Here is a 16,662-nt window from a genome sequence, read left to right as displayed (position 1 = left end):
AGGTCTTGCACATCTCTACCCCAGTCTACATCTCTGTCATTATGCCCAAGTGTTTTTTGTGTGCATCCTTTTTTCACTCTGTTCCTTTTCCATTCTTCTCTGCCATTCCTTATGCTTGCAATTCCTGCCCTCATCATTCAATTCCCTCCATTACAGCAGACGTTTCAGTGATGATCCACTGAGAGATGAGATCAAATCCTCACTGGTCATTCATGCATTATGTGCTTGACCCTGTGCCATGGAAATCAATGGGAGTAGAATTAGGCCCTATGCTTCTGAACTGTATTCCTTTTCTTGTTTATCTCATATAAACTGTAAGCTCTTTGGGGCATTAAATGTGGCATCTTCTATAATATAATTCACACTGAAGCTCAATTATATTAATAATGTATATACTCTGTATTTAAGGGAAATTGTGATAAAATGGTATTTGAGAACATTTGTACATGGCAGCAACTCGTAACTGAAGATGTATTGAAGTTGAGTAGAATTCAAGAGTCAAGTATACATTTAAAGCTGTGTGGCAATTTTTTAGCTACTGTTCAAAATCAGTGCATCTGTTTATCACATTAACAGAACAAACTGATGCTGATGGGTGCACTCTTACTTAACTTCCAAATAGGGCTATCCAAATTAAAACCAATAACCAGTTCTCATATATATACATTGAAGTTCTGGATTTGAGTCACTGTGACTCAATACTGTCTATGAAATCTGGTCAAATTAGCACAACCAAGCATATACATTTGAAGCTTCACTGCATTCAGATATTCTTAGAAGCAAAACTTAATCCTTAGCTTGTTTCTTGAAGTATCAGAACTACAGAAATTCTGTTCGGTATTAGTGACATTGCACAGCTCTGGAGATATGGGGGCTGGGCTTTCAACCTGAATATATATGCACATTTATCATGAGGTGAAAATTTTACCCTTAACTCTGCATGTCTTCATGAATACTCAACTCAGGTTAGCCTGCCACAGATAAGATTAACGTTTAAAATCTTTCTGAGTTAATGTAATTCATTGTCTGCCACAGTACAAACAATTTAATTAAAAAAAAAAGTTACTAAAAGCTCAGCACTTATAAGCAATAATAAAACTGTGTGATGTGGGAGGGAGAGAGTTTTGATACAATAAAGTTTGGTGATTACTCTGGTTTAATATTAAAAATCCACATACAGAATTCCACAGCCTCTCTCCTCCCCGCCCCCAAATGTAGAGAATACTGCGGAGTCCCTTTTTAAATGCATAAAATGTTAAATGAGATGAAGGAAGGATTCTTGGATGAAATTTGCAAATTTTATGTTAAACCCTAATAGTTAGCACAAGGTTAATCAGAACCTCTTCAAATTAATTTATTCTTCTACCTGTTTTGTTCTTTCTTCTGTCAACTCTTACGTGTTTTGTTTACAGCGGGGAGGTGAGAAGGAAAGAGATGACTCTCTGACAAATACCTTTTAAAACAAAAATTCTTCAGAGTAGGTCGTTATTTTCTGAACGCTAAAGACTGACTCCCTTTCTGGTTGAGCTTTTCTGTATGTTTTGTTTGTTTTAGTAAAAATAAGTTTTCTGACTTCAGAGGTCCTTAGCTTGATGTAATTCAAGATAGCTCCATTGATTTACATTAGTGAAGGATCTGGCCCTGGATGTTCATTCGTTATACTTTCATCACGTTTTGAAAATGAAAACACTATATAATTGTACATGCTTATCATTATTCTACCGTGATCTAATAGTACAGGCAGTCGTACAATATCAGTTCAAGGAACTCTTTCTGGTTGTCACCTTTCTAACCTACTTAGCAATAGACATTTTTCTTTTTTCTTGTTAATTTGTTACCACTTTCTCACTTCATAAGTTTATTGTGCCAGTGTAGTTTACCTGGAGAATGTAATTGTCCATGATAATCCCAGTGGTCAAAATCCAAATAAAATCCACCAACTTTTAATTTAAAAAAATCTGATGTTTAGAAATGTCATATATTTTAATGATGTTTTTCTAGGATCTACTACTTCCTCTTCAACGATCCACAATGAGGCTGAGATTGGTGATGATGATGTCTTCACAGTAAGTAAAGTTAGTTTGAAATTGTTCTCTTTTGCACTGTGGTTCACTTGATCAGTTTTGAATGGCCCTTTTTTCATCATCATGATTTTCTTCAGTGTCTGTAAGTGATATTTCTCTGTTCATCTTCTGCCTTCCATGGCCCTAAAGTCCTCCAATTGTCATCACTGTAGTATCACAATGTAGAGCAAATGTTCATAGTGTCACGGAGCTAAGTAGATAATACCAAAAATAAAATATATTTTTAATTTAATTTTGAAATGACGTGGCTTTGGTGGAGTTCACGCCCCTTTTGTGTTATCTATCTGCTAGTTTTAGAGACATTGAGTGTTACTGGCATGTTTATGGAAATCAAGTTTGTCATGTTTGTGGTTATTCATGAAAACTGAATTTTAAATTTGCTTGTGCAAGCATTAACATAAGAAGTCCATCCAAGCTTATTCAAATTGAGGAGCAAACCAGATCTTGTGACTTACCTGACCAATAGCAACTACATAACAGTAGAAAATCAGCCATTCATTATTATTTGTTGTTGTTTATAATTGTTATTTCTCATTTTATTTTATAGTAGCATCTAAAATGTGTCTGGAGCTTTCCTAAAAGACAGTGTCCCTGTCCCATCCATAAGCTAAAAAGGTTGAATGAATATATCACATGAAATTTCAGTCTGGTCATGGATATTATTCCATGGACAGAAAAAGGCTAAATTAATCAGATTATTTGCTCAGCTCCAGTAATGTGCATCCCCACCTTCTTGTAAATGAACTGTTTGTTTGAAAAACACTGGAGAAAGCAGTGGGTTAAAGGTGGATATCTTCAGAATCCAAAGTAGAAGTAATAAATATACTTTAATACTGCATTTCATTTTTGTGAAAGTGTGAAAATATTTCATTTATTTCTCATTTCAGAAATGTGCTTTTTCTACATATCTAGGATAATGGAGGGAGGAAACGGAGCAGGAAACATTCAGTTAAATCCTGTGAATGTCAGGCGAGGCGGTGGGGGAGGGGAGAGCCCAAAGCTGAAAGGTAGCTCAAGATGAATTTAACTGAGCTTCCATTAGATCAGCATGGTGTGGGTCTGGACTGGTTTCCTGCAGTGTTTTGACCAGATCCTCTTGACAGTTGGCATGTTGTTCACATCTGTTCTTTTGTCACAGTTCTAAGAGACAAACAACAGCAGGCAGGGTTAAAAGGTGACTTCCTGTGCTCCAGAGCAAAACTATCATTAGCAGCTGCTTCCCAGCTACCTGCCAGAAGTGATTTATAGAATCCGAGATGGGAGAGGGTGAGGCCTCATTGGAGCCAGAGTGCTTTACTCTTTTGTAGTATTTATCCAAAAGTTACAAGATCCTTGACAACAATGGTCTGGTGCCATTTGAAATGCATATATATCTTCAGGCTTGTGTATTGCTTTTGAGCGTTTGTTGTAAAGTGGAGGTACTCAAAACTTGTCATGCGTACAGGTCAGCTTTGTTAGCCGTGGTAGAGATGTTGAAGCTGCCAAATGAACATTCCATTTACATTTCTCTTTAAGTGCTTTAAAAGAAAATATAGAAAATAGTTAAGGATAGTTAAGTTGTTCCTACAATCAGTCCAATTTGTCGAGGGACCAGATGGTTCCATGCAAGTAACCGAGGCCTGCAAATTCCCATGGTTTTGTCCATAATATTTAGGTTTGGGCCCATGTCTGAATAAAAAGTTTGGGGTGCTTTGGAGCAATGTTGGAAGTACTGTAGTTTAATGCTTGTGTTAGGAAAGCTGGATAAATTGTGCACCAGCTACTTTAAATATACCGTCAATCCTACATTCAGTGTTCAAAGCCAGAACTGAAAAATAAACTAATTTTTTTCCCACTTGACCCCCAATGAGGTATACATGTATTAGGTATCTGTACACATATTATTACTACAGTGATGGGTTATTTGGGTGCACCTTCAGATGTGTTGGGCAGGACCCAAGAGAAACATTCAAGCCACGTGGTGTACTTCGGGCTACGTTTATGGATAATGTTAGCATGCAAGTAATCAAAACTTAGTTGTGATCAGCATCCACTTAAGATGAATGGTGAAAGTTCATGCCTCAGGTTCTTCTGTTTCAACCTGTCTGGCAGCTCTCTCAAGAAGATAATGTGTTGATTTATGTACTAAAAGTAAGGTTGCTAGGTCTTTGTGTTTCCAAGGACCAGGGCCATTTTTCACTAGCTGTAGGTGGCTATGCTTTGGGTTGTCTTTTATAGCTGTTGATAGTCTCCAGAAGGCTGTTTTTGTGCCAGTCAGTTGATCATAACATTGAATCTCATGTAATCCATAGTACAGTAAAAGCTGTTTTATCCAGCATGTTGGGGGACTGGGAAGTGCTGGTAAGTGAAACATGCCGGTTAACTAAGAGGGAGGAAGTTTGGGTGTGGGAGAGGGCTCAGGGCAGCAGGTTGGGGCACAGGAGAGGGTGCAGGGTGCCGGATCTGGGGGGCGCTCACTTCTATGCGGAGGCGCAGCAGGCGGCTCCGCACGCTGCCTCCACCCACAGGCACCGCCCCCGCGGCTTCCATTGGCCATGGTTCCCAGCCAAAGGGAGCTGCGGAGCTAGTGCTTGGGGTGGGGCAGAGGAAGTGTGCGGAGCCACTTGCCTAGGAGTAGCTGGTACAGGTCGCCGCTTGTGGGGAACCGCCCCTGGTGAGCACCCCCCGGATCTGGAACCGGACTATAAACCAGGATTTCAATGAAGATCAGAAATGCCGGTTTACAGAGCTTTCTGGTTGGTGAAGTGCCGCATAAAACAGCTTTTACTGTACTTGTGAAGCAGGAAAGCATTTCTATCAGATGATTGGCTACTCTGCCACCATTTAAGCCATCCATTCACAGTTTATGATATTGCTCCAGTAGTCAGTGAGTGTTGGTGTCAAGATGTACTCTTTGGTTGCCCAAGTTAGTAAAAGACCTCAAACTTGAACTTTCCCTTTCCGGTACCTTTAAGAGGTTTTGGACTGTTAATTTATAGCTCATCTCATCAGGGAGCTGGGATTTATGATGGTAGAGTGAAGGGACCTTGTCAGGCCACAAAATTGTGTTTTGGTTAGGAATTTTTTTATTATTTATTTATTTATATTTGCTTACTGTTTAGTCCTTTAAATCTGAAAGAGAATGAAGAAAAATTACCTTTGTTGAGTGCAGTAGTAGAATGTCATCAACATTTTCTTACGTGGCTCTTAAACTTCCATGCACCCGTTTTCCCAACCAGTGCAGAAGTATTCTTAACAGTAGTGCTGCTGCCATTTGAGTTTGGTTTCCACTGTGCTTCAGGATGAAGATGCATTACTTCTCTTCTTAGTGTACTTATATATTTTATAAAACCGTAACAACTTAAAAAACATACCTGTGGTGAGATTTTCAAAAGTGCCCAGATGATGTAAGAGCACAGAGTCACTTAAGCACTTTTGAAAATCCCAACCATGATCTGTTCAGTCTAAGGACCTGTATATACTGTATCAATATAGCTATATGCATGCAAAAGCCCAGTCTAGATGCAGTACTCTGGTGTAAAACAGAGTTGCACCAGTGTGGCTTACTCCAGTTTGAGGTATATCTACACTGACCGTTTAAATTACCAGTGTAATTATATCAGTGCAAAATCCCTAGTATGGATAGGCACCAAAGCCTGATCCTTCCAGTGGATACCACAGGATATAGTGCTTTTGTATGCTTAGTTCTGTTGACTTCATTGGGACTATATGTAGTAGTAAATAATATGCCTGGAAGTAAGTGGAGGGGGTGGGGATGGGGGAATTAGGCCTATAATTATTTGATAAATTTTCCCTCCCGCATTGAAAGCCAAAGCCATACCTAAACAGAAAACAAACCACCCTGAAAGACTACATAAACAAATGATTGGCTTGCCGGTAAAATGCTTGCTTTAAATATGAAACCTTCATTTAGGTTCAACAGTATATAGTAGTATTACTTTAATTCCAGACCTTCACTAGAATCCATAAATGTTTTCCATATGTTTGCAAATAAATTTCACATGTCCCTGTATATTATAAATTTTCCCCTCAAGAGATGCAATCTGAGTAAGGCTAGCCATCCATTCTGTTTCCATTGTGGGAGCACTGTCTTTCCAAAGATCTGGGATTATTCTGTTTGCCTCCACTAATCCAGTCTGCATGCAGACTGCCTTCCTCAATTAAATGTGCTTCAATTCGGAAGTATCACTTATACTTCAGGACACAATGTATTCTGTGCTTCTGCAGCCACAGAATTTACAGCTGAATCCTCCACCCCTTGCTGGAGAATTATTTTTCAAAATCTAAGCTTTCACTTTTAAAAATTAAAATGAAAAAAAAAATTTTTCTCCCATATGATTATCAACTGAAAAATGAGAACTTAGTCCACTGGAAAATGGAGTGGTGTCTTCCTGAGTCTGCAGAGTGCGTGAAGCAATAGCTCTGAGCAGTGTAAACAGCCCACTGAAATAAATAGTGGCTGTTAATTCTGAAACCTGTTGACAATCTTAGCAGAAACATTGGTCCGATCTGTGTATCATATAAATCCAAATAGCCTTCCTGCGTGCCAGAAGTGGACCCAGTGGCAGAAAAACTCTCTAGCTTTCCCTTCAATAACTTCCTCAATATAGTTCTGTTTTGTAAATACAAAAATATTTCTCTTTCTCCCCTCTCCCACATTCAGTTATTAATATGCCAATATAGAGTAGGTACTTTGGTATCAAATTCTAACACATGCTACAGTACTGAGTATTTTAATATTTAATCAAAACCTCTCCGTTTAAATGAAACTGACGAAGAACCTCCAATCTGCTACACCAGAGTGCTGCAGAATCTATAACCTAGAGAGGAAGGATGGTGGTTCTACTCAGGGCCCTACCAAATTCATGGCCATGAAATACGTGTCATGGACCATGAAATCTGGTCTTTTGGGTGCTCTTTACAGATTTCACTGGGGAGACCAGCGTTTCTCAAATTGGGGGTCCTGACCCAAAAGGGAATTGAAGGACGGTCACAAGGTTATTTAAGGGGGGTCGCAGTATTGCCATCCTTACTTCTGTGCTGCCTTCAGAGCGAGGTGGCTGGAGAACGGCAGCTGCTGCCTGAGGTCCCAGCTCTGCAGGCAGCAGCACAGAAGTGAGGATGGCAATACCATACCATGTCGTCCTTACTTTTGCCCTGCTGCTGGCGGCAGATCTGCCTTCAGAGCTGGGCTCGCGGCCAGTAGCCGCCGCTTTCCAGCTGCCCAACTCTGAAGGCAGCGCCACCGCCAGCAGCTCACAGAAGTAAGAGTAGCAATACTGCAAAAAAACCACCCCCCCTACAATACCCCACCCACCCACCCACACACACACAACTCCTTTTTGGGTCAGGACCCCTACAATTACAACACCATGAAATTTCAGGTTTAAATAGCTGAGATCATTAAATTTACTATTTTAAAAATCCTATGACCGTGAAATTGACCAAAATGGACGGGGAATTTGGTAGAGCCCTAGTTATACTGCTAGCCTAGAACTCTGGACGGCTGGGTTCGATTCCCTGCTCCCACACAGACTCTTGTGGGATTGTAGGCACGTCTTTGTGCCTTAGTTCTCCGCCTGTAAAATGGGGATCAGAGTATTCCCCTGGCTCACAGGGGAGTTGTGAGGATAAATACATTTTAAGACTGTGAGGTGCTCAGATACTATGGTGAAGGAGTGAGTTGGGGAACATACAAATACTTCAGATAGAATCCTTGTTCTAGAACATAGGTCCAGCCTGCTCTGGAATACATCGGATCTTGCACTTAGTATACTGAACATTCGGTTGAGATAGCCCTAAAGTACATATCCAGAATGATCCTTTTCTCTCTTGCATTTTATCAATATGCATGTATAATCACAAATCCCCATAGCCCGTGGATAAAACTGAGAGGTGGTTGGGTGTTTGTCATGTGGTTTGGCTGCTGCTAACAACCGTTTCGGTCTCAGACCCAATTACCTGCCATGTCATTACAGATTATGTCAAATGTTAACACTGCAGCCTTTTCTTTTTTTTTTTTTTTTTGTATCTCTTATTGTTTTATAATTTAAAAAAGAGATCTTGTCCCGCTGCCTTCCCATGAAACCTTTCCCCTACTTTCATCTCCCATGTGGGTCTCAAGTGCGCTACGGCATCAGCCTTAAAATTCATAAGATTTATGTAAGTTGAATATGCACTAAATCTGATTTTTCTTGCTAGCATGTCAGTTCACACTCAGCTAGTTCCTGTAAAGAACCACTACCATTTTTTTAAGAGATAATACTTAGAAACTCATTCAAGAATTTGTTACTGGCCACAGGATATTTTTTTAAGTTGTATTTAAATTTGGAATATATATATATATATTTGTCTGAAAACAATGTAGTCTGTTCTGGGGAGAAAGGCACTCTCTGTGGACAATGTTGAAGGGTGGAGACAGGCCCTGAGTGGTAGGATTCTTCCATCCGCACCAACTCCTGCATTGGTTTGGACAGGAGCAGCAGGTTGTGGCTTCCCTTCACAGGGCTATGAGATAGTGGCAGAAAGGAAAAGTGCTTCTTTACTGGGCAGTGCAGAGGACAAGAGGGCTAGATAGGTTCCACCGCCCACCTTGACTCTTCTATAGGCTGGGCAGAGTTCAGGGAAAAGCCACAGCAGTGAAATCAGGCAATATGTTGCCTATATTCTTCCTGCTGCTCAGCAACCAACCGTAGCTGCTGCTCCTAGTTCCAGTTGCTGTTCTGTACGTATGACCGTGGGCTCAGCACTCCCACCCACATCCTCTGAGGTCTGCTTTTGGGCTCGCATGCAAACCACAGCTGTTCCGTTTGAGTCGAAAATACCAGCTGAGAAAAGTGAACCTGATCCCCTCCCCAAATCCTCCTTCAAAAACAAAAACAAAAACCCCTTTGCTTTATCAAAAGAACAAAAGTGAAAGACTTAGAAGTAGATAAGATTTTTTTGGTACTTAGGTGTTTTGCATTAAACAAAATGTATTACTGAGCATTAGAACCCAGCACTCAAATGCCAAACTTACACTGGCCAAATGTTCCTGTATCTTAGTACAACTCTCATCCTTCTTGCCTCATCATTTCTTCCAGATCTCTGTTTTTATTTGTTCCAACAGACTGACCACTGAGGTTTACATCCTCATAATGAGTCTCATGTACATGTATTATCCTCAGTTTAGTGATAATTCTTTTCCTTCCATTGATACTAAGATGTCTTGTGTTTTGACACTGCTTCCTGGCATTGCCTCTAATGCAGTGGTTCCCAAACTGGGGTTCGTGAAATGTTACAGGGGGTTATCTGGAAAAAAAATTCTAATGGTGGACAGAGCTGTACCTGAGGACCCCACGGACAGCATGGGGCCAGAAGCCTGGAGCCCCTGGACTTCCAAGAGCTAAGCAGATCAAAGCAAGCCTGTCTATCACACTGAGGAGATTTAAACTTCAAGACTCCTTATAAGAAATGGAAAGGGAGATGGATTTTTTTTTGATTATTTTAAAATTAAATAGGCAGCTAGTATTGTTTTTAAAATCATTATGAAGAACAAGTTTAAGCTTTGTTGTAATGTGTGTTGTTTGTTTGCCTGGACTGCTCAAGACCTGAATGCTTGTGTAGGAGGAACTCTTTCAGTTGGCTTCTTAAATACCTTCATGCTGTTTCACATCTGATACTCCTTGATGAAACATAGGAGCCTTGTCTTATAACAGGCTTATTCAAAGTGATACAAGCTACGAAAGTGAGATCTTGGAAGAGTGTTGCCTTTTTCATAATGTAATAAAAATGCTGTAATGATAAATAATAATTATTAATAAATAGTGTGTAATAAGATTGTCATAAAAACAAATTTTATATTTCCAAGATCACTGCTTTTATAACTTATATTCAAGTAAAGGAGAAAATCCCTGAAAATATTAACATTTTAGTGAAAGGGGTTCACAGGTTGTTAAAATTTGGGAACCACTGCTCTAATGGAATCCTCTTGAATTGTATACCCTGTGGCAAAGAGATACGAGAGAATATTAAGATGTGTGGGTGGATGAATAAGTGTTGAATATATAGAATTTACGACTTGATATTTCTTGTTCTTCTCTATCTTGGGGGTTATAATGGATTACATGTTGAATATGACCCAATAATATGGTGCATTTGCATAAAAACCTAATATACCGGAGTGTATTATCAACAGGAGTATCATATGTAAGACACGGGAGATAATTGTTCTGCACTGCTCAGAGAGTAGAGGAAAATATAAATATATATAATATAAAATATAAATTTTTTTAAAGGCATGTTTAGCCGTGAGAAAAGAAGACTGAGAGGACCTGCTAACAGTTATCAAATATATTAAGGGCTGTAATAAAGAGACCAGTGTTCAATTGTTCTCCAGGTCCATTGAGAAAGGACTAGAAATAATCGTTTTTGGTCTGCAGCAAGGGAAATTTAGATTAGGAATTAGAGGAAAATCTTTTTAAGCATGGTTAAGTACTGAAATAGGTTACTAAGGGAGGTTGTGGCTTTTAAGAACATCTTAGACAAACACCTATTAGGGATGGTCTAAGTCAGGGGTTGGCAACCTTTCAGAAGTGGAGTGCCGAGTCTTCATTTATTCACTCTGATTTAAGGTTTCGCGTGCCAGTAATACATTTTAATGTTTTTAGAAGGTCTCTTTCTATAAGTCTATAATATATAACTAAACTATTGTATGTAAAGTAAGGTTTTTTAAATGTTTAAGAAGCTTCACTTAAAATTAAATTAAAATGCAGAGCCCCCCGGACCGGTGGCCAGGACCCGGGCAGTGTGAGTGCCACTGAAAATCAGCTCACGTGCCACCTTTGACACGCATACTTCACCGTGGAGGAGGTGGACTATATGACCTTTGAGGCTCCTTCTAGCTCTACATTTGTATGATTTTTCTTTTCTCAGATTAATTATGCTACTAATTAGTCCTGGGCAATCAACAGGGAACCTCCACTAGTTGGAAAGATTTTTCTGTAGGAAGTTACTTCAAAAATAAAATCCTTTGCTAAGTGTGAGACCTTCTCTCATTCACGTCCGTGTCATGTTAAGGCATGGTTCTGCCTTTGACCACAGTATTTTTTTTTTTTTTAGTAGATAGGTTGAAAAAAGCTACATTAAAATTAAACTTGCTGCCAATACAAGCAAGTTATGCTTTCTCCTGAAGCATTTGATACTGGGCTAGACAGATGATTGGTATGAGCTGAGATGTCAATTCCTATGTTCCTAAACTGATTAAACTACAAGAATAATCATATAGTTCCGGCTATAAAATATCTATATTCCATTGTAGTTTGTACATTAGAGAGGATCAGTCATAAAATCTACTGTGGTGAAAGCTGCATAGATATGCAGTGCATAAAACTGATTTATTCTAACATATTTAACTGATTTTTTTTCTCCCAATTTATTTACATGTAGCAAGTTTAACCCTTGGGAAAGATGGTTGCAAGGTAGTCACATTTTAAAAAGCCTCTAAGATTTAGTTACTTTAAAAAAAACTACAACTTTTTTTAGCAACCAAATTAATATCACTAGAGAGTGAAGTTGGATTTTGTTCTGAGAGTATAGGAAAATGGAATTGGTAACACTAAAGTGTTCTGAACCACACATCCTCTGTTATATGAGTTTAAGGCCTTAAAACAATAACTTCCATCCCTTTTCACCAAATCACCCTGCCATTTCTCTGTCTGTGAATTTCACCACACAGTTCTGAAAATGTTTTAGGGAACAAGTGAAGTGAAAAGTATTCTCCAAACATCTCAAAGTGCTTGACAAAAGCACTTAGGCCTGGTCTACAGTGTGGGGGAGGATCGATCCAAGTTACACAACTTCTGCTACCTTAATAACGTAGCTGAAGTCGACGTACTTAGATCTACCCACTGCAGTGACTTGACTGCTGACGCTCCTCTGTCAACTCCACCGGCACCTCTAGCGCCGGTGGAGTACAGGAGTCGACGGGAGAGCCTCAGGGGTCGATTTATCACGTCTAGACTAGACGCAATAAATCAACCCCCGCTGAATCGATCACTATCCAGCGGATAGTATAGACATACCCTTACTTTAAATACCTGGGTAGTGTCATATCCAGTGATGGATCACTGGATAATGAGATGAACGCACGAATATCCAAAGCAAGCCAGGCACTTGGCTATTTGCGTGTCAAAGTTTTAAACCACCACAACATCCGGATGTCAACAAAACTGCTTGTTTACAGAGCTGTTGTTCTTTCATCTCTTTTGTGTGGGTGCGAAACATGGACACTATATAGGCGTCACATCAAGCAGCTCGAAGCATTCCACATGCGCTGCCTCCGCAACATCATGAAGATCCACTGGCAAGACAAAGTGCCCATTCTTGAGGTCCTCGAGAGAGCCCAGATGACAAGCATCGAAATGATGATCATGAAGTCACAGCTACGTTGGACCGGTCATGTCAGCCGCATGGATGCCAGCAGAATCCCCCGCCAGCTTCTCTATGGTGAGCTCTCCCAGGGCATCCAGCATATAGGTCATCCACGGAAACGTTACAAGGACACCATCAAAGCCAATCTGCAGTACAGCAGTATCAAACCCAGGGACCTTGAGGACGCCGCCAGTGACAGAACACAGTGTCGTGCAACAGTCAGAAATACCTGCATCACCCTTGAGGAAGACCGCTGCCGGCGTCTACAAGAGGCACGCGAACGACGTCACAGAGCACCAGCAGCGCACAACCCACTGACCGCGAACTTCCCATGCGCCATCTGCAGCAAAATGTGCACCTCTAGAATTGGCTTGTACAGTCATCAGAGGGCACATCATGAGACCAACAATAGATGATCTGCACAGATTTGTCGTCATCGGATCGATGGACTACCAAGACCCTTACATGCCAGTGCTTCAGTGACTTTATATAGGCAGAATGGTCTCTGCAGTACCGTACTGTTAAACATAAACAACTAAAAAAATAAAGGGAAAGCAGCATCTTTCTTCTGATAGTAAAGTTTCAAAGCTGTATTAAACCAGTGTTCAGTTGTAAACTTTTGAAAGAACAACCAAAATATTTTGTTCAGAGTTACGAACAATCTCCATTCCCAAGGTGTTCGTAACTCTGAGGTTCTACTGTACTAGAAAGAGTGTGTAGACTGTAGATATTATTTACGGATTTGCTTACAAATTAAGCATTGAAAACAAATGCTAACATGCAGTTTTTCCATAATTCATAGTAGTTGTTAGTTGTGCTAAACTACTTTTCCTTTACCTAAAAGAAGCAACTTCTGTTGCCTCTAGTTCTCTTCTCTAAAAACAGTTTTATAGTGCATTTCCTAGCTCTCTATCTTCCCATACACATGTGCAGTCAGGTTTGCAGTAGGACAGTGATATATCCTGTAGGAAATTGAAAAGTGATCTCTTGCAGTGATGTAAGTTTCCTTACAGTTGTATCTTGCCAAAACATTTAAGCATTGTAATAAGATGTGCCAGTTAAGCATCATTTTATATTGTTTGCCTTTTTTTTATTTAACTGCCAGTGTGGGAATTTGGGGGTAGTTTTTTAATGAGGAACGCCCTGCCAGACCCATGAGCCTAGCACCTCAGGTTAACTGGCTATGGCAGTAGTATGCTGATTGTTTTGGTTTTGTGTATTACATTTAATTGCTTTATTATATATACAGTAATTGTAATTGGAAGCAATCAGGTATTCTTCAGAATACCAGGAACCACCACATGAGTAATGCTCCTATATCTGAGATTTCTAAACTGATAAAATTAATAAAAGAAAAATGCATCTTCCTTCAGATCATAAAGTACATAGTTCGGCCTGTGCTGTGAATGCTGCCGGAGGTCAAAATGAATTGAACAGTCGCCATTTTCAAAGTTGTAGTCTCTCGCCTAGGTGAATAAATCTGTGTTCTGAATGAATGTATTGTAGCAAAGTCACACTTTCATACATCAGTTGCTTGAAAGTGTCTTGATTTCTCTAGTTTGGAAAAATAATTTGTAAGTGCAAATGTCTGTACTGAAATGACCCTACTTAAATCTGAGATCTAGCCTCAAAACACTTTTGTGTTAGTTTTAACACCTCTCTCCATGCAAACCAGGCAGTGGGAATGGGTATTTCCAGCTTGTCTTAGTTTTGTTTTTCTTTTGCCACAGTTGTGGTTTTTAACACCCTTGCACTCAACCACTGACAATTGAAAAGGGCATGTACTCACACTTGGTTTATCACAAGGTGATCCTGAATGATGCTTGTTGAATGTGGGACTTTGATTTTGAACACTGCAGTAGCTAAAACTTTATGAAGATATACAAACTCTGACGCCCCAAGCCTCCAGTTACACTGACAGGCAAGTTCTGAGGTGGGTAGAAACATGGTTGGAGATAGGGCCAGCTCCAGGCACCAGCTAAAGAAGCAGGTGCTTGGGGCGGTCAATACCGTCCGCTATTGGGGCGGCACATCCGGGTCTTCAGCGGCAATTCGGCGGCGGGTCCCTCTTGAAGTGAAGGACCTGCCACCGAATTGCCGCCGAAGAGTGGAGCGTTGCAATTGCGCTGCCGCGGCTTTTTTTTTTTTTCTTCCCCCGCTTGGGGCAGCAGAAAACCTGGAGCCGGCCCTGGTTGGAGAAAGGGGCAACTTAGCAGTCTCCAGCCACTTTCAGTTCATTTTGTGCTGCATAAGCATTACACATGAACTTGGCAGACTGGAGAATCTGACTTTGTAACTCTGTCCAATCTGTCTCTGCTATTTAAAATTACCCAGGGGACCTGTGCACTATGTAGACAGAAAGAGTATAGTTAAGGGTGGCAGTCCAAATCTCTTGTTGGTTCGTTTAAATAATTGTGGGTCTGATTTTAAGCATGGGGTTTTTGGAGTGGAGAAGAGGAGGTTGTGTGGAAGTTTTCTATTTTTATAGTAGGTATGAGAGAATGAAGCGGACATCATGTATCTGCTCCCCCGCTATTACTGCACAGTTGGATCAGCAGAGGAGCTTGGGCTGATGGCGGAGCCCGGGGCAGAACTGAGGATGGGGGAGGAGCTGGGGCTAGAGGCGGAGCTGGGTTGGGAGCAGAGAGGGAATGAGGGCAGAGCTGGGCTGGGGGCAAAGCAGGGGGCGGAGTGGAGCTGTGGCTGGGACCGGAGCTGGGCTGGGCTAGGGGCAGAGTGAAGCTGAGTGGCACTCCCTCTTCGCTCCTAGTGGGGGCTGGCCCAGGCTCCGCTGTGCACCCCCACCCCAATGTCCCTCTCTGCCCCCCTAGGGGGATGCACCCCTCAGTTCGGGGACCACTGCTCTAGTGTATTAAAACATGTTGGCCAACACATTTCTGAAATACATCTTTTTATCCTAGTTTAGACAAGCCCTTTGTGTGTTGTTGCTAAAATGTATGTGGGTCACAGCTGGTTAAAGTAATAAATCCCATTGCTTTGTTTTGTTTGGGTGGGAAGGTGTGGGGGAGGATGTGGGGGAGGAGAGAACGTTATTTGTAAGATACTTTGTATGTAATTAAATCACTAGAATAGGTTACCTACGGAGGCTGTGGAAGCTCCATCACTGGACGTTTTTAAGAACAGGTTAGACCAACATCAGTCAGGGATGGACTAGATGTCCTCTTGGTTCTGTAATCTTGTGTGGACCGTGGGTCAACAGTTATAGCCTTCTGCCCCTCCTTAAATCCTGCAGAGTTTACCCAGAAGAGTATGTATGATCGCTATGCATCCTGAAATAGATATATTAGGTGAGTGAGAGTAGAGTAACAGTAACATAGCCAAACTGCTGGCAGTAACAGGAACGATAATAGTTCTACATGTAAGATAGGGTTTATCTGATTCTGCCCTCCAGTCAGGATTCTTTTTAATCTATGGGCACAGCTCTTTACACTAATATCTAAACTGTAAAATGCATACACATTTTTTTGTTTTGTTTTCTCTTTTGGTTCTTAAGATACTTGAAAATTTCACTACATAGTAAAGGCTGAAAACTTCTGTTATGTATTACATATAACTAAGATAGATTTGTAAATGGCGATCCAGTCTTCTGATGTGTTCAAACAGACGTCATTCATTTCCTTGGCTCTGGGGCATGTATGTTAGAATTAAGAGAGCTAGCAATCAGTGCAGAGGAGCCGTCAGACATTTCTGCTTCTTGCTCGTCATTCAGTTCTGCCTTCTGCTCTTGAAGGTGACACACTGAGCTGGCCAAACTTAGCATGTAAACATGGTTTGAAAGAGAGGCAGCCTTGGCAGCCTGACAAGGAGATGATTGACAACTTCCTGTTACCACAGTAAAAAGGATTAGGGAATTGCTATTCAATGTATAACACAACAATGTTAGTGAAGCCTGAGGAGAATGCTGGAGGGAAGTGGAATCTGGAATTAGTGGATGAAGCTCTGCCTGGCCACGGCATCCTGGCCTCTGTAATTTAAAGTGGGGGGAGGGGAATTTGCCTCCTGGTGCTAGCTTGGGCCATCTGTCTTAGTGATGACAGGAAGAGGGTTGATTCAGAACCACAGGGCAAATGACTATCTAACCACCACTCTTCAGGAGAGAGGTTATAATTTCCACATGCTATTTAAACACAGACAAATCTGGTTTGAT

The 16,662-nt window shown here is 40.8% G+C and overlaps 1 protein-coding gene across 3 annotated transcripts in view; it reads left to right on the top strand.

The window, feature by feature from the left end:
- Positions 1-16,662, top strand: part of SPRED2 (sprouty related EVH1 domain containing 2) — a 92,234-nt gene that overhangs the window by 63,935 nt on the left and 11,637 nt on the right. For all 3 annotated transcript variants that reach the window (XM_039532475.1, XM_039532474.1, XM_039532476.1), the window contains exon 4: positions 2,002-2,066. In XM_039532475.1, the coding sequence (XP_039388409.1) occupies positions 2,002-2,066 (65 nt within the window). The remainder of the gene's footprint in view (positions 1-2,001; positions 2,067-16,662) is intronic.

Source organism: Mauremys reevesii, linkage group 3 (genome assembly GCF_016161935.1).
Source record: "Mauremys reevesii isolate NIE-2019 linkage group 3, ASM1616193v1, whole genome shotgun sequence".
Taxonomy (NCBI): Eukaryota; Metazoa; Chordata; order Testudines; family Geoemydidae; genus Mauremys; species Mauremys reevesii.
Note: the sequence above shows the minus strand (reverse complement) of the source record. Positions and strands in the feature narration are given on the sequence as shown.